This window comes from Triturus cristatus, chromosome 10 (assembly GCF_964204655.1).
Source record: "Triturus cristatus chromosome 10, aTriCri1.1, whole genome shotgun sequence".
Lineage (NCBI taxonomy): Eukaryota > Metazoa > Chordata > Amphibia > Caudata > Salamandridae > Triturus > Triturus cristatus.
In genome coordinates, this window is record NC_140593.1 from 633,290,779 (window position 1) to 633,313,049 (window position 22,271).

Genomic DNA, 22,271 nt, shown 5'->3' on the forward strand with positions numbered 1-22,271 from the left:
GCCAAACTCTGGAGAGGTGTTCAGGTCACTGGCATCACCCACCTCCTGTTGAACAAGTTACTTACCTTTGGTAACGATATATCTGTAAGAAACATAGGTTAGTTATAGATAACTTACCTTAGAATTACCCCCCAGGCGTCAGACTGGATCCGGAAAGATTTTCATCAGCAGTACCTCTGCCCATCGGACGGTGGCGTTGGTCGGCCCCGCATCCATCATTGGCGTCATGATGACGTCGCAGTAGCAACTTAGACGCCACCCTCGCGCGCGGACGTCAGTTCTGTACACGACTTTCCGCGCCAGAAACGCAGAGCCATGCAAGACACTGACCACAGGTGCACAAAATTAGCGCCCTGAAAGGTCGTTCTTAACCCTAGAAATCAGTTTGGAGAACAGGGAGGATGGGTGGGGCGGTAAGGAATCTATAACTAACCTATGTTTCTTACAGATATATCGTTACCGAATACAAGTAACTTGTTCATCTGAAAGAAACAGTTAGTTATAGATTCCTTACCTTAGAATAGATACCCCAGCAATCCCAACCCCGGAGGTGGGTCTGCAAACCAAATTCACACCAGAAAACCCTGGAGAACAGAACGGCCAAAGAAGCAGTCTCTCCGAACTTGGCTGTCCAGGCAGTAGTGTCTCGTAAACGTGTGCAGCGAAGCCCACGTAGCTGCCTGACAGATGTCATTTAGAGGGACTCCTGGTGGAATGGGCACGTAGACCCCACTGGAGGCTCCTTTTTTGAAAGAGAATAGCAGGCTTTAATACAGCAAACGACCCATCTGGAGATGGTCCACTTGTGTACAGCCCGACCGTTCTTGACAACCACTTAGCCAACAAAGAGCTGGTCATCCACCCAGAACTGTTTGGTACGATCCAGATAAAAGGAAATTGGCCATTTTGTGTCCAGATGATGAAGCCTCTCTTCCTCTTTAGAAGGATGCGGAGGCGGAAAGAAGATGGGAAAAGTGATGGTTTGGCCAATATGAAAGGAGGTGACCACCTTGGGAAAGAAGGATGGATGAGTTCTTAGGACAACCTTGTCCAGATGTACAACCAGAAGGGGAGGTTTGGATGAAAGAGCCTGGAGCTCACTCCCTCTTCTGGCAGATGTGATGGCTATCAGGAAAGCAGTCTTAAGAGTCAAGAGTCTAAGAGGACAGTTGTGAAGGGGCTCAAAGGGAGCGCACATCAAATAGGTGAAAACCAAATTCAAGTCCCACTGAAGCATTACGAAGAGAACAGGAGGAAAGAGAAGAGTAATACCTTTTAAGAAACGATTTACAACCGGGGACTTGAAGAGAGAAGGCTGATCAGGAAGCCTAAGAAGGCAGAAATGGCCGAGATATAGCCCTTGATAGTGCCCAGAGCAGAGCCCTCCTGGGCCAAAGAAAGGAGGAACAAGAGAACCTCAGAAAGAGGGACAGAAAGGGGATCCACAGCCTTTGCTGTGTATCATGCCACAAATTTGTTCCATCAGCAGGCGTATACCGTCTTAATGGAGGGACGCCTGGCTGCCAAGATTACTTCACAAACTTCGGGAGGCAAGTCGAATGATGTCAACTGCCGCTGCTCAATCTCCACGCAAGGAGGTGGAGAGGTGGAGGCTGGACAGGTACGGGTGGAGGACCGTCCCCTGCTGCAGCAACAGAAGATCCTCCCTTAGAGGCAGTCGGATCGGAAGCTCGATCGCCATGTTGAGCAGCTCAGAATACCAGACACTTTGTGTCCAATCCTGTGAATGACTGTGGCCTGGTCGCGCTTGATCTTCTTCAGCACTCTGGGCAGAAGTGGTATAGGAGGAAAGGCATACAACAGACCGTAACTCCACTCGTGACGGAAAGCGTCGCCTAGCAAGTGCCGCCTTGGAAATTCCAACGCGCAGAATTGCTGACATTGAGCATTCTCTTCGGTGGCGAATACATCTAACCAAGGCTCTCCCCACTGTTGAAAGAGACCTTGCACCACCTCCGAGTGAAGACGCCATTCGTGATCCATCATGCACCTGAGCTTGTCCGCCCTGGCGTTCAAAGAACCTGCTAGGTGTTGAACCACCAGGGAAATGCCCTGATTTTCCAGCCATGTCCAGAGGCGGAGGGCTTCTTGACATAGGGTCCACTGCCCCACCCCGCCCTGTTTGTTGCAGTACCACATGGCGGTGGTGTTGTCCGTGAACACCTGCACTACTCTTCTCCGGACAGAGGGAAGGAATGCCTTCAGTGCAAGACGAATCGCCCAGAGCCCCAGAAGGTTGATGTGGAGCCCCGACTCTGCCGGAGACCACAGGCCTCTAATCTCCACCTCCCCCATGTGGCCACCCCATCCCAGCACTGATGCATCTATCACCACTGTGAAGTCTGGTTGGGGAAGGGAGAGGGACCTGCCATTGACCCAATGCTGGTTCATGAGCCACCACTGCAATTGGTGTGCAGTGCCCTTCAAGATCTGGACGCAATCTGACCGACTCCCCTGATGTTGCGCCCACTGGAACTTCAGGTCCCACTGCAGAGCCCGCATATGCCACCTGGCATTGTCCACCAGCAGGAGGCCATCAGGCAGAGTAGCTAGAGGGTCATCCTGACTGACACCCGGGATAAGGGCTGTAAAATCAGAATCACAGCCCGAATATCCCGGACTAGCTGTCCCAAGCTGGCGGAAGAAAAAATCTTCTTTCCAAGATGATCCATCTTCTTGGATTCCCTATCTGGGGGTGCGTTTGGGAATGCGCCCTTGGAGGTAGAGGCTTGAACCACCAAGCTCTCAGGGGTGGAGTGTTGGGAGAGGAAAGGAGGGTCGCCCGGGGCCGGGCGGTGGCGTCGGGCAATCACCATATCCACAGGTGCCCCTGTGTTGGGCCTGGACCTGGTGCCCAAAAGGATGTCTGTTAGGGCTTCATTAAACTGCAGCAGGGGCTCCGAAGAGCTTGCTGCCGGTTGAAGCACCTCTGTCACGAGGTTAGTCCTGACCGCCACCGTAGGAAGCTCGAGGTGGAGAGCCTCGGCCGACCTACGCAACACCACTGCATGAAGTGGATGCAACCATATCTATCAGGGAGACAACAGGTTGTGACCATGACACCGTTCACCTCTATTAAGTCTCCGGTGCACCACGGGGTGCCGCAGGGCTCTGCAATCAGCCCTATTCTTTTTAATATCTACCTGCGTCCTTTGATCCCTATTAAGTCCTTTGGAATTGACCTGGTCAACTACGCTGATGACACCCACTTGGTGTTCTCCCTGGAAGGGAAACAAGCAGTGTCCATGGATACATTCCAGGAATGTATGCGCCAGACTTCTTGCTCGCTCAGAAAAAACTCCCTGCAATTTAATGGGGGAAAAACAGAGGTGGTATACTGCTCCACTACTAGAATGCCTCAACACCTACCACTGGAGTTTAAACTCAACCCTAGAAATGAACCCTTGGTTCCAGTTAAAACTGTACGTAATTTGGGGATCTTGGTAGAGGACAACCTCCAAATGGAGTCACAGGCCAACAAAACAGTCAGTGTCTGTTTCTCCCAGTTGAGAGTGCTTCGGCAGATTCTCCCGTTACTACCTAGTGATACTAGACTTCTTGTAGTAAGGAGCATAATTCTGAGCAGACTGGATTACTGCAACTCCCTGTATCTGGGAGCACCACAATTCATCTTACAGGGGTTGCAGAGAGTCCAGTCTATAGCAGCAAAACTGGTGTTAAACAGGCAGCGTAGGTCCTCTAGGGTATCGGCCTTGCGGGATCTTCACTGACTACAGATTAAGGAAAGAGTCCACTTTAAGTCTCTCTGTATTGTGTTTAGAACAGTACATGGCCTGGGTCCAGTACCCCTGCAGGAGAAATTTACCTGGTATAAGCCCAAGAGGCAACTTCGTTCCTCCAGTGCAAATCTGGTAATGACCACCAGATTCAAGAAGACTAGGATGGGAGGCAGAGCATTCGGGGTTGCAGCCTCACGCCTATGGAACGAGCAGCCTCAGAGCATTAGACAAGCCAAGTCCCTGCTATGTTTTAGAAAAAGTCTGAAAACCTGGCTATCCCCAAGGAATGAGGACAATGCTTCCCTCTGATAATCAGGTCAATGTTTGCGGTTGTCATCTTTTAAGTCACAGTGCCAGGATACCCGCAGGGTGACAGTTTGCACTATATAAGTTTTCTATACAATACTATACAATAGGAAGCTCCCTCCTCCATAGCCACTGTAGGAGGAGACAACATGCCAAGGTCCGGTGAGGTATCAAGACCACTGGTATCCCCCAGCTCCTCTCTCCAGTCCGGATCATAATACAACTGGTCAGTCAGAGGCTCTCCTGACCCCTCCCAGTCCTCCTCCTCGTCTTCTGGGTGCCAATCTGGCCTGAAAGGAACCCCAGGAGTGAACAGGGGCACAAAAAACCAACCAGGCGCCGGATCCGGCATTGGTCAACGCCGGTCCTGCTCCGTGTCCACATCAGGATGGAGGCCGGGGTCGACGCTGCCTGGGGGAACAACCGGCGTTGAGTGCGGGTGCGGTGCCAAAGGAAGCGGCGCCGGTGGAGGTGTAATGAGGTAAACTGGCGCCGATCCGGATCCAGGCCTAAATCCATGGGGGCCGGAGCCGCCGGCAGGGAAGGCCTAGGACCCCCAACCGAGTTGGGGCCCAAAGGCACGCCGGCAGGATCGGGCTGCTCAAAGATGGCATGCATCACCTCGTAAAACTGACAAAGCTGGGCAGGGGTTGCTCTGGGTTCCGGAAAAGTAGGGAAACTCGGAATCAACGCTTCAGGCTCCGCACGCGGAGCTGCAGGGGGGGCACCGTCCGCATGCCTAGTCGCGTTGGCCGACTGAAGGGGAGAAGTCAGAGAGCGACTATGCTTCTTCGACTTCTTCTTGTGCTTCGACTTACCTGATCCAGAGTGCGAAGACTTGGATGATGAGTGGTGCTGGCTCCGCAACCGGTCCCTCGACCTCCCTCAAGACCGGGACCGCTCCTGCAAAGACTTCGGAGCCATGTTCCGGCATTTGGAGCACGACTTGGGCTCGTGGTCACGTTCCAGGTAAAAGAGGCACATGTGGTGCGGATCCATCACCAAAATCATGCGGGAACAGGAACCGCAAGCCTTGAAGCCGGGCATCCTATGTGCACCAGGAGTCGTCGGATTCAAAAGGCGTCGACAAAAGTCACTCAAAAAGTTCAGTCAAAAAGTGACTGGAGGTACCGCTCTCTCCGGATCTGCGCTGGCTGGCGCAGAAAAAGAAAGAACTGACGTCAGCGCGCGAGGGTGGGTCTAAGTAGCTACCACGACATCATCCCGGTGATCACGACGCCACCGACGGACGCAGAGCCGACCGACCGACCGACGCCACCTTCCGACACACAGAGGTGCTGCTGACAAAATACTTTCCGGATCCAGTCTGACGCCTGGGGGCAATTCTAAGGTAAGGAATGTATAACTAACTGTTTTTTTCAGATAGGTGGCTTCATGGGCTTTTTGCTAGTTGTTGATATTTATGTGTATCCTGCAGACCCCCTATACGACTCCGAGCAGGGTTGGATCCAACAATATGTTCTTCCAAAGTTGCTAAAAACTCACAGCAATCTGAAACCTCACCTGCCAAACACTATACAAATATTGTAAAGCTTATTCCTCACAATGTGGTTGTGTCTGAGCGGACACAGCAAACTATATTTCATATCATTTGGCCTCTGCACAGGGAGACAAGCTCATATGCTGTACTTTCTGTATTACAAAATAGTTTTAAATAATAAAATATAGTAATCATTGTGCTAATAAAGAAAGCACTGATTAACAGATACCTTTAGAGGCCATGATAATGGTCTGAACTGTTTGTACCAGAATGTGCCTAAATGCTAAAAAAGAATTGAAATACAAAAAGAATTGTCAATTAATAAATGATAAGTTGGATGAGCAGAAGCGACACTGGCTCTGCGCCTCATTACAGTAATGTGTGGTTAATTTTCTCATTACTTGGTGGAAAACAAACTGCCATTTCTTTATGCACTGAAATACCTCCCCTACCTGAGGATCCCGGTAGTTGTTTTTCCTGTTCAAGAAATCATCGATGAAAATAAAGTCCTGATAGATTTCAGCAAGACAAACTCTACAAAACAAAAAACAACAATTAAAGAATACTGATTGAATGTCTATATGGCTAAGAAGGAGCACAGAATTTAAAATTTTTAATTTTTCTACTCTTGACCCTCATATCCTCTTTCACCCCAGGGACACAATTCCCTTCTGTGCTAAGCAGAATACCAAAGAACAGGAAATGCAGTGATCATTACCACCACCAAACCATCTTCTTCTTGCTAGTTTAATTTTTTTTACTAACAAGATGGAACTTATAAGCAGTTTCCAGTAAGAGGGGGACCGTCTATGAATAGCATAAAAGGAGGAAAACTGAAAAAGACTACAGAAGTTGCCGTAGTAAGTGACGCACAAGTTACTTACTTGTGTAACAATATATCTGAAAGAGACATCAGTTAGTGATAGATTCCTTACCTTAGAATATCCCCAGGCGTCAGACTGGATCCGGAAAGTTTTCATCAGCAATACCCCTGAGCGTCGGTAGGCGTTGTCGTACAGCTCCGTGTACGTCGCTGGTGTCATAGCCGCTTTGATGACGTTGTCCGAGCTACTTCGACACGCCTGCGCGTGCTGAAGTCAGTTTTGTAGACAAATTTTCCACGCCAGAAGCGCAGTGCCATGCCAGAGACTGACTACTGGTGCAATAGAATTAGGGCCTTGAAAGGGATGACCTGAATCCCTAGAGAACAGTTCGCAGAATGGGGAGGATGGGCGGCCGGTAAGGAATCTATCACTATATGTCTCTTACAGATATATCGTTACACAAGTAATTAACTTGTGCATCTGAAAGAGACACATTAGTGATAGATTCCTTACCTTAGAATACATGCCAAGCAATACCAACCCCGGTGGTGGGTCTGCGGAGTGAGATTACACAAGAAAGTCACGGAGAACTGAACGGCCAAAGAAGCAGTCTTTCCGGACCCGACTGTCAAGGCAATAGTGCTTAGTGAAAGTATGCAACAAGGCCCAAGTGGTCGCCTGACAGATGTCTTGCAGGGGGACACCACGTCCCAATGCTGTGGTAGCCGCTGTCGCCCTGTTAGAACGGGCGCGCAGCCCAGCCGGAGGTTCCTTTTTAGCCAGAGAGTAACAGGCTTTAATGCACAGGACAACCCAACGGGAGATGGTCCGCTTGTGCACAGCCTGGCCTTTCTTGGCACCCACGTAGCCAATCAAAGAGCTGGTCATCCACCCGGAACTGTTGTGTGCGGTTGAGATAGAACGAGAGCGCACGTTTTGGGTCCAGACGGTGGAGCCTCTCCTCTTCTCTTGAAGGGGGCGGAGGTGGAAAGAAAGTGGGCAGAGTTACAGTTTGCCAGAGATGAAAGTCAGAGACTAGTTTTGGTAGGAAGGAGGGACGCGGTCGAAGCACAACCTTGTCTGGATGAATCGCCAGGAAAGGAGGTTTGCAGGAAAGAGCCTGGAGCTCACTCACCCGCCGAGCTGAGGTGATAGCCACCAGGAAGACAGTTTTCAAAGTGAATAACCGCAACGGACAGTTATGAAGAGTCTCAAATGGAGCGCACATCAGATATGTGAGAACCAGGTTCAAATCCCATTGAGGCATCACAAAAGGAATAGGAGGGAAAAGGTGAGTAACGCGTTTGAGAAATCTATCAACAACCGGGGACTTGAAAAGAGAGGGATGATCAGGCAACCTAAGAAAGACTGAAAGAGCAGAGAGGTAGCCCTTGATAGTGCCCAAAGCAGAGCCCTGCTGGGCCAAAGAAAGGAGGAACAGAAGGACCTAAGAAAGAGGGGCAGCAAGAAGATTAACAGATTTTGCTGTGCACCATGCCACAAATATTTTCCACCGACAGGCGTATACCGTTTTAGTGGAGGGACACCTGGCTGCCAGAATCACATTTCAGACTTCGGGAGGTAAGTCAAATGAAATCAGATGTCGCCGCTCAATCTCCACGCAAGGAGGTGGAGGCTGGACAGGTTTGGGTGGAGGACCGTTCCCTGTTGCTGCGACAGGAGATCCTCCCTAAGAGGCAGTCGGATCGGGGGAATCCACGCTCATACTGAGTAGCTCGGGATACCAAACTCTTCGAGCCCAGTCCGGTGACACAATAATGACTTGGGCCTGGTCGCGCTTGATCTTCTTCAGCACTCTGGGAAGAAATGGTATAGGCGGCAAGGCGTACCAACAGACCGCAACTCCACTCGCGACGAAAAGCGTTGCCTAACGAGTGCCGACTTGGAAACTCCAACGTGCAGAACTGCTGACATTGCGCGTTCTCTTCGGTGGCAAATAGATCTAACCAAGGTTCTCCCCACTGCTGAAAGAGACCCTGCACCACCTCCGAGTGAAGACGCCATTCGTGAGCCAACATGCACTGTCGGCTGAGTTCGTCTGCCCTGGCGTTCAGTGAACCTGCCAGGTGTTGAACCACCAATGAAATGCCTGGACTTTCCAGCCACGTCCACAGATGTAGAGCCTCCTGATATAGGGTGCACGAACCCCCCCGCCCTGGTTGTTGCACTACCACATGGCGGTGGTGTTGTCTGTGAACACCTGCACTACTCTCCCCTTGACAGAGGGAAGGAATGCTTTGAGTGCAAGTAGGATCGCCCTGAGCTCCAAAAGGTTGATATGGAGCTTGGACTCCGCTGGAGACCAGAGGGCTCTGATCTCCACCTCTCCCATGTGGCCACCCGATCCCAGGAGGGACGCGTCCGTCACTACTGTCAACTACTACGAACCAGCGTTGGGTCAGCAGCAGATCCCTCTTCCTTCCCCCACCAGAGCAGGTGGGGGAAGGAAGAGGGATCTGTCGCTGACCCAACGCTGGTTCGTGAGCCACCACTGCAAGTCCTGTGCAGTGCCCTCTGAGATCTGGACGTAGTCGGACAGGTTCCCCCGATGCTGTGTCCACCAGAACTTCTGGTCCCAATGCAGAGCCTGCATATGCCATCTGGCATGATCGATCAGCAGGATGCAGGAGGCCATGAGGCCCAGCAGCCTCAGTGTCTTCCTGACCAAAACCCAGGACCAGGCCTGAAAGATCGGAATCATCGCATGAATGTCCCAGTCTCGCTGTTTGGGAGGATAAACCCGAAACTGCACCGTATCCAGAGCTGCTCCGATGAAGAGGAGCTTCTGAGAGAACCCCAGCTAATGCAGGAGGTCGGCCGTAGTCTGGAGGTGGGAGACGACTGCCTGGGGCGAGCACGCTTTCAACAGCCAGTCGTCGAGATAGGGGAAGACTGAAACCCCTAATCTGCGCAGATGAGCTGCGACTGGTAAGGCCGAAAGGGAGCACGGTGAACTGAAAGTGCTTGTGGCCCACCATGAACCGTAGGTAACGGGAATATGAAAATAAGCATCCTGCAAGTCCAACGCTACCAGCCAGTCTTGCGGGTCTAGAGCACATAAGACCTGAGCTAGCATGAGCATCTTGAACTTCTACTTCCGGAGGTCTACTGAACGAAGAAGTAGTAGGAGTAACAACCACGACCTACTTCTGGTGTCGGAACGCGCTTGATGGCCCCCTTGGCCAAGAGGGCTGTAACTATCTGCTGGAGAAGTGCCAAGTGTTCCCCCGACATGCGGTGGTACTGAGGTGGCATGGCTGGAGGGGTAGATTTGAATGGGAGGGAGTAGCCCCTGCGGACTATTTGCAGAACCCACCTGCCTGAGGTTATGGAGCGACAGTGGGGAAGGTAATGGCGAATCCTGCCACCCACTGCGTCAGGTGGGCCTGAAACACTGGACTAGGAAGGTTTAGAGGCAGTGGCAGGGGAGGTGGTGGACTAACCCATCCACTCTACCTGGGATCCACCAAGGTGGGTCCCAAGTCCGCGGCTGCGCTGAGACTGTGGCTGCGCAGACTTGCGAGTCTGAAAAGAACGCGCCTGGGAGCCCTGACCTTGACATCGAAAGGACCGAAAAGCGGACCCCAAGGGAGTACGCGTGGTGGCGAGACCCAAAGACTGGGCCGTAGCCAGAGAGTCCTTAAAGCGTTCCAGGGTGCTATCCGCCTGATCGCCAAAGAGGCGTGTACCGTCAAAGGGCATGTCCAACAGGGTGTTTTGGACATCCCCAGAGAAGCCAGTAGTGCGGAGCAAAGCATAACGACAGAGCGCCACAGTTGTGGAAAGTGCCCTACCGAGAGAATCTGCTGTGTCGAGCCCACAACGAATAGTACATTTCGCAGCATCTCTCCCTTCGGTAATGGCTTGGGAGAGAACCGCCCGTGCTTCCACAGGGCACTGAGGCAGCACCTGTGCCACAGTGTCCCACACAGAATGGGAATAGCGGCCGAGCAGGCACGCAGTATTCACCGCCCGCAACCCAGAGCTGGCAGATGTGAAAATCTTTTTCCCAAATTGCTCCAGTTTCCTAGATTCCTTGTCCGGAGGAGCAGAAGGGAACGCACTCGGCGAGGCAGAAGCCTGGACAACCAGACTCTAAGGCATCGGGTATTGTGAGAGAAAGCTGGTGTCACCCACCGCCAGGCGATGGCAGCGCGCCACACCCTTGTCTACAGGGACTCCTGTGTTAGGTCTAATCCAGGTGCCCAACAGGATATCAGTAAGCGCTTCATTGAAGGGCAGTAACGGCTCCGCAGAGGAGGACTGCGGCTGCAGGACCTCAGTCAGCAGATTGGTCCTGATAGGGACGGAAGGGAGCTCGAGGTTAAGAACCTCAGCTGCCTGACGTAAAACCACCGAAAAAGTCTAAACCTCCTCCGTGGCCACGGAAGAAGGGCACAGAGTGCGTGGGTGTGGAGAGAAATCCAGATCCACTGGACCCTCCACATCGCCTTCCCACTCCGGCTCATCCTCGCATTGAGCTGCAAGAGGGTCCTCAGACCCCTCCCAGTATTCCCCTTCGTCCACCGGTTGCTGAAGGGACCGGTAAGGACGAGGTGCCCTGGGAAACGGGATAAACTCCCCTCCAAGAAATGGATTGGGAGGGTAAGATACCAGTCCCGGGTCGGCGCCGTCCGGCGTCAGCGGCGATGACGCGCCCGGCGCCGGAGCCGGATCCAGGGCTGGCGCCGAGGTCGGAGCCGGTGGTGCCACAGGGTATGGTGCCGGCATAGTCGAGGCCTGAGGCGGCGGCATGGGCGCAAACCCTTCCGATGGATCCGCGGGGCCCGAAGGCACTCTGGAGGGAGCCGGCGGGGCAAACAAATGGCGCAAGGCCGACAAAGACCTGCACCTCGTCCGAAGTCGCGTGCGGGCCCAGAAAGGGAGGGTAGGCCGCAGGCAACGACGGGGGTTCAACGGAGCCGTGGGGCCCGTTCCCTCCACCGCGTCCCGCGACCGGTGAGGGGTAGAAGAAGAGCGACAACGCTTCTCTGAATTTTTATGGCGCCGAGACTTACCTGTCCCCGATTCCGACGAACTATGCTGATGGCTCCGCGACCGGTCCCTTGACCTCCCACGGGATCGGGACCTCGATCAGTGCGGAACCGATTGCCGGACCTCCAACAACTTTCGGGAACGCTCCCGCAAAGCTTTCGGCGCCATGGCCCGGCAATCGGGGCACACCTCGGGGTCATGGGTCTGCCCCAAGCAGAAGACACACACGTCGTGAGGGTCCAATACCGACATGTTTCGACGGCATGCCCTACAGGACTTAAACCCGGGCATCTCTATTGCACCAGGAGTCAAGTACACGGCAAAAGAAGTTGTCAGAAACCAAGTTAAAACTTTTAACTAGGGGTACCACTTTCTCTTGTATCTGCGCTGTGTGGAAAAAGAAAGAACTGACGTCAGCGCGTGTGGGCGCGTCTAAGTAGCTCTGACAGTGTCATCTCGGCGGCTACGACGCCTACGACGTACGCGGAGCCGTACGACGATGCCTACCGATGCGCAGGGGTACTGCTAACGAAAACTTTTTGGATCCAGTCTGACGCCTGGGGATATTCTAAGGTAAGGAATATATCACTAACGTGTCTCTTTCAGATATGATGTTATTGTTACATTGTCATCCCATATCTTTCATATACAGGGGAAGATTCCACAACGTTCAAACTTTACCATCAGGGTCCTGTAGTGTTCCTTCAAAAAATGTTTTTATTTAATAACTCACTTTACACACATTTTATCACAAAAGTACATAATTTCAAAAGCTACAAACAATAGCACTGGTCAAATTTACATAGAGTAAAGTAAATATCTTATGTCAGTCACTCCTAGAGTACCCTGCATCGTTACTATGAAATAATTCAAGAGTCATTCTGCTTCCTGCTCTATAGTGTCCAGATACTGAATCCATTTTTGCCATTTACTCCTACTTTTATGCAAAAGCTCCCACAGGCGACAGGCATCCTAGAAAACATTCCATCTCCCAATCTTTGGGGATAAGCTGTTCCTCCAATTCAGTGCAATATCTTGCTTTGATAATAGCAATCCGAAGCCTAGTAGGACCTGGTCTGCACATGTGAAATCCTTAACCAAAAATAAGTTAAGCAACACCATCCCAGGGGTAAGCTCCACAGGACAGCATACAATCTCGAGAAAAACCTCTGCTCTTCCCTCCCAAACGGGGCAGATAACATTGCATGACCACACGGTGTACAGAATGTCACTTTCTTTGATCAGGCACCTAAAGCAGGTAGAAAGCGGTCCCATTTTCATTTGCCATGGCAGTTGGGTGTATAGTATTTAAAGTGTAAAAGTTGGTATCTCACCAATATGGCTACCTCTCCTAGTGCCATTAAGGCACTTGTTTCATATTTGTCTTTCAACAGGCCTGAGTCTGCCTCACATGTCTCACCGCTAAACTCAACAGGACATATTTTTGACAAGGGAATCTTCCATAAGTTTACAACCATCTCTATCTGTGAAAGGGATGTTGGCAGTTTTCAGCCATATCGACAATGAAGTGGGAAGGCCAGCCTCATTGCTAACACCAAACAAGTGGGTGATTCAATAGCATCTATTTGGATTTATGTCGGTCTCATGCAGTCCGTCGCATTCACTAGATGCCGAGGGGCAAAACCTGGTCATGGTCTTGTCGACCTTTAGCCTCGAGTAGGCGCCAAACTCGTAAAAGTTTTACAACACTTGAAGTCCCAAAAAGAGGTGTTACTGAGATAAATATGGAGGCCATCATCAGAGTGACACCTTGTCCTCCCCATTGTGGATGCTCATTGGAATCCCCTAAGTAGCATGTCTCACCTAACAGCTGGCTAACCAAGCACAAAAGAGCAGGGTAGAGTGGGCATCCCTGGTGGGTACCCCGGTTAATGGGAAATAGTTATAGAAATACCCCTTAGAACAGTGCTGTGACTCTAACCACCACCCAAACCCCACAAATCGTATATAGGATAAAAATAGTTAATAAAGTTACATCTGTACTTGATTCGCAAGAGGATGAAGAAGAGAAAGTCTGATGCAAGATTCTAAAAGGGTATTTCAAGAGGTAGGAGTTGGCCTAACGGCTAGGGCGGTCAACCTCGAATCTGGGGAACTGGGTTTGAGTCTCCGCAATGATGCTGAACATCTTGTGATTCTGGGCAAATCACTTAATCAACACGTGCCCAACAAAAAATTAATGTGTCCTTGTGAGAAGTTGGCCTGGTATATGCTGTCCACTAGCTATAGTGGGCACCTTGCACCAATCCAAACAACCCTTATTGATGATTAGGTTTAAGACAACCTTTATTGAAAGCTATCCTAGTGGTAGCTATGGAGAGCAGCCTTCAGGCTAAGTATTGAAGGAATGAAAAGCAGCTTGGTTTACCAGATTATAACCCCTTGAATAACTAAATGAAAGGAGAACCACACAAGGTATATATATAAAATATATGTATTTATTTCTCAAACAGTCTATACTAACATCTTTATGAAGTTAGCGAGCAAGGTACATAATAATACAGTTATTAAACGACAGTAAATAGAACAATATACAATGGGCCCGGGGGAGACACCAAACCATATATTAAATAAGTGGTATAAGAACCACGACTTGACGAGACAGTGCCTAGAGCATGTAGAATAGCTGGAACCACCCAAGGCAGTGACAGGGGACCCACGGGGGACGTGTGCAGTGTGAGAACACAGCCGCGAGCCCCATACAATTCAATGGGAAAGTCGCAGTTGGAATTTTAAAGAATAAGGACACTTAGAGGACTTTGAGCAAACCCTTTCAGACTTTGAGGGTTCTAGAGCCAGCACCCACGGGAGCACCGGAGTACTCGTGTTACCTCACCCAGGGAAGCCGGGTGCATAGGTGTCAAATGGTGTCGGGAATCTTCGTTGATTTCAGTGCCGATGTGCTGCAAAGTGCTGCTGCTGTGGAAAGGAGAAGTGTCCGGTGTGATCCAAGCCTGGATCGAAGATGTGAAGAACCTGAAAGCAGGGGAGACAGAGTCTGGGTCACTTGCCAGTGACAAGGGGCACGACAGACAAATGCCCACCAATGTCGGGTGTTTCAGGTGTGAAGAGGTGAAGCTTGACTCCACTGCCACGGGGACCAGGAGGCGTCGACGACGACCACAGTCGGCAGGCGAGCTGTCCCATGAAGGATGTCAAATGCTGGGGGGGGTCAGTTTCCTGATTGGAGACCAACAAGCCTTGGCAACGGCAACACACGCGGTGAGAGAAAAATGGCTTCGGTGCGGAACAGCAAGGTCCTGTGGACTACCCAAGCGAAGGAGAGTCAGGGCATGTCTGGAGCAACCAGGTAAGCCCATTGAAAGTCAAAGTACCCTTCTCAGGGACCCACACGTCGCTGGACAAGGGATTGTGAAGGGACCTCGAGAGGATTCACTAGATACCAGCCCACGGGTCACTCGAGGAGTGTAGGCCAGCAATCTACGGTTGAATCACTGCTCGGGGCCTGGACTACAAGTAGCCCAAAGCACAGCCTCAGGGATCGCCAAGAAGCATATGCTGCTGCAAATAGTCGCGCTGTCCAGGGGTTCGGGTTGCACGGTCCCCACGAGGGCTTTGGATCTCAGGTTTGCTGAGAGCACGGATCGGCCTTGGGGAAGCTTGGAAACCCACCTCCTGTGTTGCTAAATCGTCGGTGTCCTTCGGGAGCAGCGTCGATGCAAACCGGACAGCTGCGTCTTTGGTGCCTGCCTTGCAGGGGAGTAACTCCTTTACTCCAAGGGAGATTCTTCGGTAATTCAACATTGTGTAGATAGTAGAAGTTCTGGGATTCTGTAGCAGAGTTTCGTCCAGGTAAATCTAAAGTCCTGTAGTCAGGGGTTCCTACTTTATACCCAAGGAAGGGGTGGAACAAACTCTGGGGACCCACCTATGGGAGGTTCAGGACAGAGGGGTAGCTACACCCATATCCTTTGTCCAGTTTCGCGCCAGAGCAGGGGCTAGTAGCCCCTGCAACCGGTTTGAGCTGTACTATGTACAGGGACACCAAATGTGCCCCCAATGCAGACATCCAAGCACTCTTGGAGTGCACCCACCCAGCCCCAATACACTAAAGCCTGTCTGGAAGGTGGTTACACCTCCCTGTGACAGGAACCTATTGTCCAGGCCTCCCCTGCCAGAGTTTTGTCCAGCAGCAGGAGGGCAGACTCATGTCTGTGGCTGGCAGCATCCATTTTGTGATGCCAGGGTCTGTTAAGCTGGTACCGGTTGTGCCATGTTTCTTCCTCTAGTAGGGTGGAATCATACCTCCTACACCAGTTACTGGTTTCAAGGTGTGATTCTAAGGTGTTTGACACCAAACACGACATGTTTCCATGCAGCCGTTCCAAAGTTAGCATTAACCGCAAGGTTATAATGCACAAGAGTATATGGTTTGGCTGCATCACAAACAACCCCGGAATAAAGGTTCCGAAAGCTGCAGAGGGGCTCTGCTCATGCATGGGCACCCTCTCACATGAAACCCAGCACCCTGCCTTCAGGATTGTTAAGGCGTGCCATAGGGGTGACTGATCGGTTTACATGTGCAGTGATATGGAGAAATATGGGTAACAGACCTGTTGTGTCATTTTGAATGGCTTCCCAGGGGTGGCATAATACATGCTGCAGACCCTGTTAGGAACCTGGGGTACCTATGCCCTGGGTATATAGTATACCATATACAAGGTACATACAAGGGTACCCCAGATTCCAGTCTGGAGTGTACCTTAAGTACATGCAATCAATTTAGAGAGGCAGGAGCTAAGCTGGGGCCCTGAATAGCAGGGTCCCAGCCAGATTAAAGTCGAAAAACAGTGAAACATCAGCAAAAAGTAGAGGTAACCATAAGAAGCAGATCCTACTCTCCTACATTGGTGACCTTGCTGGTTCCAACACTGCACCTTCTTCATTTACCTTATCTGATGCTGCGGCTAAGGCTTGTTGGTGCTCCCCCCGGACACCGATCCCCTGGTTCTTTACTTACGACGTGGGACAGCTCGCGAACAGCTCCTGGTCTTCCACAGCATCACATGGTCCTCGCAGCTGCAGCGACAAGGTCACTTCATCACTCCTGCATCTTGCGTAATTGGTGGTCATTTGGTCTTCCGTGCCTCCTGGTCACTTTCAAGTGGCATAGACTCTGTCCCCTCTGCTTGCAGGTGATCCTATTCAAGAATCCATCCTTGGATTCCACCGGACTCTTTCACCTTCTTTGCTAGCGGCATCTTCAGTGAAGTCCTCCATTGTGGTCTATGGCGGTTTCCAACGTCACTTCGCAAAAAAGCACCCAGCTTCTCTGGTGTAGGTGTCCTGGTTCCTGGGGAATCCACTGGGCTTCTTCCCGGTCCACTTGGAAGGGCCCTTCTTAAAAACTGTAACCGTGACTTTCTCATTGACTTGCATTGAGTACGCAGCTGTGTTTCCTCTCTGCACACAGCCTTCATGGGGTTCCTGGGTAGTTATCTCAGGAGGGTTCCTTATGTCCCCAGCTCTTCTGAATCTTCTGGTCCAAGTCCAGATTTCGGTCGTAGTTCTTATTCCACTTTTTTAGTATATGGTTTGGTTTCCCTCTGGAGACAACTGTGTATTTTTGCTTACTTACATGTTTACGATTGAAATAGTGTGTGTATTGTGTTGATATCTCAGAGTAGGAGATATACCAATGTGTTAGTGAGTGTGTATAATAAATATAACTAATTTTATACCTACAACTTATGATTAGTTCTGGTAAAACAAGCTGCTTAACACTACTTCTGCACTAAGCCTGAAAGCTGATCTCCACAGCTACCACTGAGAGCTTTCTATGGTTGTCTAAGACCACTAAAACCATCATAAGGGTTGTCTTGATTAGTGCAAGGTGCGTCACTTAAATAAGTGTGCACCATATACTAAGCCAGCCTCCTACAGGTGGCACCTATATGTGGGTACACTTCACCATGGAGATGGAATGAGGTTTTCAAGGAGAATAAAATCACCATCTACCACCATCCAAGAACGGTTAAGGGAAACATTTCCAGATCCAGATTGGCACCAAGGAAAATACAAAAGGTGAGAAACCTGCAGTCAAACTACTGAAAAGAATTTTCAGATATATGACGATTTCAACATGCGGCAGACTGAGGTCACACTTTATTTTCCAATGTCCACAGGACTCACTCTTGTAGATATTTATTTCCTTATCAACAGGTTTATGCACACGTGAATACTTAAGACTTTCATAGATAATCCACACAGCTCAGAGCATGCCCTGGTGGTTTTGGCGGCTCAGGATGAGTCTGATTTGAGACCACTAGTTGAATACCAAAGAATCAACTAAATAGCTTTCGTCTGAGTAACATTAGAGGTGAACATCATTAATTTCAAGCCAGGAACGCTGCCTGGACACCTACTAAGAAACCAGTGAAACTGATTGAAACCTGGTGATGCAGAGCAACAGCTGTGCTGATGGATCAAGCCACTGAATGCAGAATCCATGTTGCACTTCAGAATCTGTTTAGAAGCATAGTCACAGTCATTTAATAGTTCAGAGAAAGGCTTCTTCATGTGTTCATATAAACTAATAATGGACAGTTTTACTAGGTCTTACAAGGCCTGGACAAAGCATACCAAAAGGTATTGCCTAGAGTCCAGTTTGTTTTATCACTTTAGAGAGGTCATAGAAAAGGCATCTGCGTTTAACATTGCTGAAGAGGCTCAAACTGCAAGTCTTTCCAGAGAGGGATGTGACCATAGGAATTTAAGGTCACATGTGCAGGCATGTGTCTTCTAGCAATTTGTTTGTTGTCTGTTGGGCTGAAAATAACTTCTCACAGGCACCAAAGTACAATACACTAGTGCCTAATTGAAGGGTAATAAAGGCTCTGTGACTGCAAAGGAAAGTTGCTAAATCTCTGTCAAAATGTTAGATGTGGCGTTTGTAGAAGGCAAAGTCAATTCAAGTGCTTCATTTGAAGAGGGTACAGAGGGGTGAGTGGGTCCTTGAGATTTATCCAAGCTACAAAGAGGCCAGCATCTGCGAAGAAAGAGAGAATGAGGTTGCTCACCTCTGAATCATCATTTTCTGTGCAGCAAAAATCCCTGTTGGGCATTACTAGACAGAATCTGAGTCCTACCCAAAGAGTTGCTCCATGTGGGAAAATCTCTTAGCCATAGGGAGTTGTTGTGCCAAATGATTTTCATCAAAACAGGCTGGTGTCAAAGGCACCACCAAAATCGGCTTTGATGGTGGCTCCACTGTCGGCAGTGCCAAGCACACAAGGTTGGCTACTTAAAAAGGCACAGGCCTAGACAGAAGCAGCGTAGGAGTGGGTTCACTGTTGGGGAGTGGCACAGAAGATAAAGGAGCAGTCTTAAAGGGTATACATAGGTTGCCGAAAGACATAAACCTATATGGGGCCAGTCAATGGGGTTGGAAATTTTGCTTCATCATCTTAAATGCTGGAATCCGCTTCAACAAAGAGGTACAGAATGGCGTTGGAGCGCGACGTTGAGGCCGCAAATAGTCCTGGGAATGGATCTATGCTATCAAAAAAGAGAAGGATATCTGCATCCTCTGGTGCTTTTTGTAGGAAAACTTTTTGGTAGATCCTGAAGTGTTGGGGTACTTACTTGAAAGGGAAGAGGGATATTTCTACTTATCCCTGCTGGCTTGGTCAAAAGACTCTGACCTCTCACTCTGTTACAGCCTTCAGATGCATCAATGAACAGGAATCTCAAAATAGGGGGTCATGCTCAGGGCTAAGACAACTCATCCTGAGGTCATGTAAGTCGACAATCCTGCAGCACGTGCAATATGGCTGGCACATGTGGAGAAGACTGCTTGCATGCGGCAGCCAGACAGATGGAGATATAATGATTAAGGGGCATGAAGTGCCACTGATGCCACTAAATCGCTGCAAAACCATGTTTTCCACAGATGTGGGTTACTTAGGACAATTTGTTTTATTAGAGTGCAGGAGTATTGATGGCGGCATCTATCCAATGGTATTTATATAAACAAATTTATTTTAACCCCTTGGCTGCGGCGGGAATTCCGCCGCAGCGCTGGGGGGGGTTTGGGGGCAGCGCGGTGGCGCTGTGCTCATGACGGAGCCACTCCGTCATGAGCCACGGTTGAGCTGTGCTCATGACGGAGTGGTTCCGTCATGACTCCGCCCACTGCGCTAATCGCCCGCACAGGCGGGGAATCAGCGCAGCGTGGGCGGAGCGGCGGCCAACGGCCGCAGCATGACGGAACCACTCCGTCATGAGCACACGGCACCCGTGGCTCATGACGGAGTGGATCCGTCATGAGCGGGGAAGGGGTTAATATGTTCAGTAAAATAAACCCACCACTAACATGGAAAGATAATATAGGCCAATTTAATTGAGTCAGTATGATTTAGGTTGGAAGATTTAGGGGTCACTGTGGGGTTTGAGGCCTACAGTTTACATCCATCCATTTATATTATTTCAAACTCATCTAAACAACATATTTAAACCTTAACATCTGTTGTGTGGCTCTAGAAGTGTTGAAAATAGAATACATTTGCCCATATTTGTCTTTAATCAGAAACATGCAGATCTCATTGTTAAAGCAGTGGCAGAGGTGCATCTGTTTAAAAGCCCTTGACGACTGTATGGACACCACAGAAAAACTAACTCTTACCACTGGATGTTTACAGTTTGCTAATAAATTATTAAAATGGTTTTAAAAAAATGTCTTACTTGTAGTTAAGAAAAGTATGAGGATTTTTCACAATGTAACGTGATCTTCTGCCAACAGAATGGGATGTTTTATCCAGTGATTCTTCCAAGTTTGCATGCATGATGTCTCTAACAACTTGCCATGGAACAAATGGCCCCTTAACCTGGATAATTGAAAAATAGGTTTAGAAAATACATTAAAAATATTTCCTTAGAATGATTTGGACTGCTAAACTATTTTACATATAAAACATCTTATATAGGTTCACTTTCGGCTAAAAGGCTACCACAGATACACTTCGAGTAAAATGATAATGCAGAGTTGCAGCATGTGTTGCTGGGATAAAAAAATGGCAGTGGGATGAAATAAATGAGCTAAAATATTAGCATATTGTATTATTATGGTTTTTAAGTAACACTTTGCAAGGATGACAAAACAGAGCAAATTAAAAATGTGAAAAGAAGGTTAAACAGTGTCAATATATGGATTGATGGCATATGGGAAACATGTAAAATATGGGATGGAAGTAAAGAGTTAGTGGCATGTACAATGGACAGCATGAAAAAAATACTTGGGCATTATTCTGAACAGAGACTATAGTAGTATCCACAACCGCTTAGCAAACGAGAGAATAGTTATCAAGGTCTTAACATACGCAGGCTGATCTTAAAGTGCCTCCTGATTTCAATAGATGCCATTTGTGTGGATTAAGACTGGTGATATGTGATCATAGCTCTTGGTGTCGAAGATCAATATGGGCGCTGCAAGTAGGTTTGCCTGTAATGGAGCTATACACATTGCAACGAAAGCCAGTCAGAGGTTATATCCCATAATCTAGATGGGAGATGACAAGCACATTACATTATTTAAGACCATTCTTGGGACTGAAAGATTCAATTGATTTGAAAAGTCTTACTACGTGGTCAGCAGTTTTGACTATGGCATTACTCGGTTTTAGCAAATCTAGTTTGTTCTCTATGACAAAGGCAAGTAGATTACAACTGTGTTGGTATGCAGTTCCGCAACCTAAAGGTGATCGTGAAAGGCACTGACTGTGCTACAGGGGTCAGAGGTGAAAACCAGGAATTTAGTTTTGATCTGAATTCAGTTATATTGTCATTGTGTCATTCAAATATCTGAGTGATTCACGTGGATGAGATATTGTTTGGAAAAGCCCCTACAGCCTAAGAGACTATGGGCCAGATGTAGGAAGCCATTTGCGACCGCAAACGCAGAAATTTGCAGAATTTCAGCGTTTGCGATCGCAAATTAGCAGTGTGCAATGTAGCACACAATGAGCCCCTCGCAAAATAAGAAATTGCGTAATTTGCAATTCCCTATTTTGCGATTTAAGGAATCGCAAATTGCGATTCATTAAATGCAATAAAAGTAGCACAAAAGAAAGTGCAATTTAGCCTTAAGGAATCGCTAATTACCACCAACTTCAAGTTGGTGGTAATTAGCAATTTTCTTTAGAAAAGCACTTTCTTGCTTTTTTAAAGTGCCATGTGGCACACATTCATGCCCTTAGGGCATTTATGTGGACCACACAGGGTGTCCCTCTGGAACCCTTGCACCCTTGAAATTGCGCATGCTATTTGCGAGTACCTATTGGGTACTCGCAAATTGCGTGCGCAATTCCCATTCAATCCTATGGGCCTCTAGGCCCAGAGGAATAAATGGGAAGGTATTCCTTGATTGTGAATCGCAATTTGCGATTCACAATTAAGGAATATTATGTAATCGCAAAAAATATTGCGATTCCTACCTACATGGCATTTTGCGAGTCCTTAATAGCGATTCCCTAAAAATCACTACTGGGGAATCGCAAAAATGCATTTCCCTACATCTGGCCCTATATTACCCTGTTTACTCCACAGCAGAGGAGTGTGGCTTGGCAGTAGCGGGTTTTCTGTACTTTTGGAGATTGTTTTCTACTTTCTCAAGCTTCGTTATGATAAGGGGCTTGAACATGGGGGAACAGAGATAGATGAGCGAGAACTCTTTTGCCTTTGAAATGCTTGCTTGGAGAGTGGCCAACTCCAGTAAGTTTCCATGGCGCAGAGGACGTGCTCTCAGAAACTTCTATTGCTTTCAGATTATAAAACTAGGGTTTGTTGACTTGAAAACTGGAATTTGGACCGGAATGGAGGCGGACG

At 49.0% G+C, this 22,271-nt stretch overlaps 1 protein-coding gene across 2 annotated transcripts in view; it reads right to left on the reverse strand.

Annotated features, from left to right (window-relative positions):
- The window catches only part of GTF3C1 (general transcription factor IIIC subunit 1), a 1,956,011-nt gene that overhangs the window by 768,304 nt on the left and 1,165,436 nt on the right, over positions 1 to 22,271 (reverse strand). For both annotated transcript variants that reach the window (XM_085632176.1, XM_085632175.1), the window contains exons 25-26: positions 20,133 to 20,275; positions 6,021 to 6,102 (exon numbers count right to left, since the gene is read on the reverse strand). In XM_085632176.1, coding sequence (XP_085488302.1) covers positions 6,021 to 6,102; positions 20,133 to 20,275 — 225 coding nt within the window. The remainder of the gene's footprint in view (positions 1 to 6,020; positions 6,103 to 20,132; positions 20,276 to 22,271) is intronic.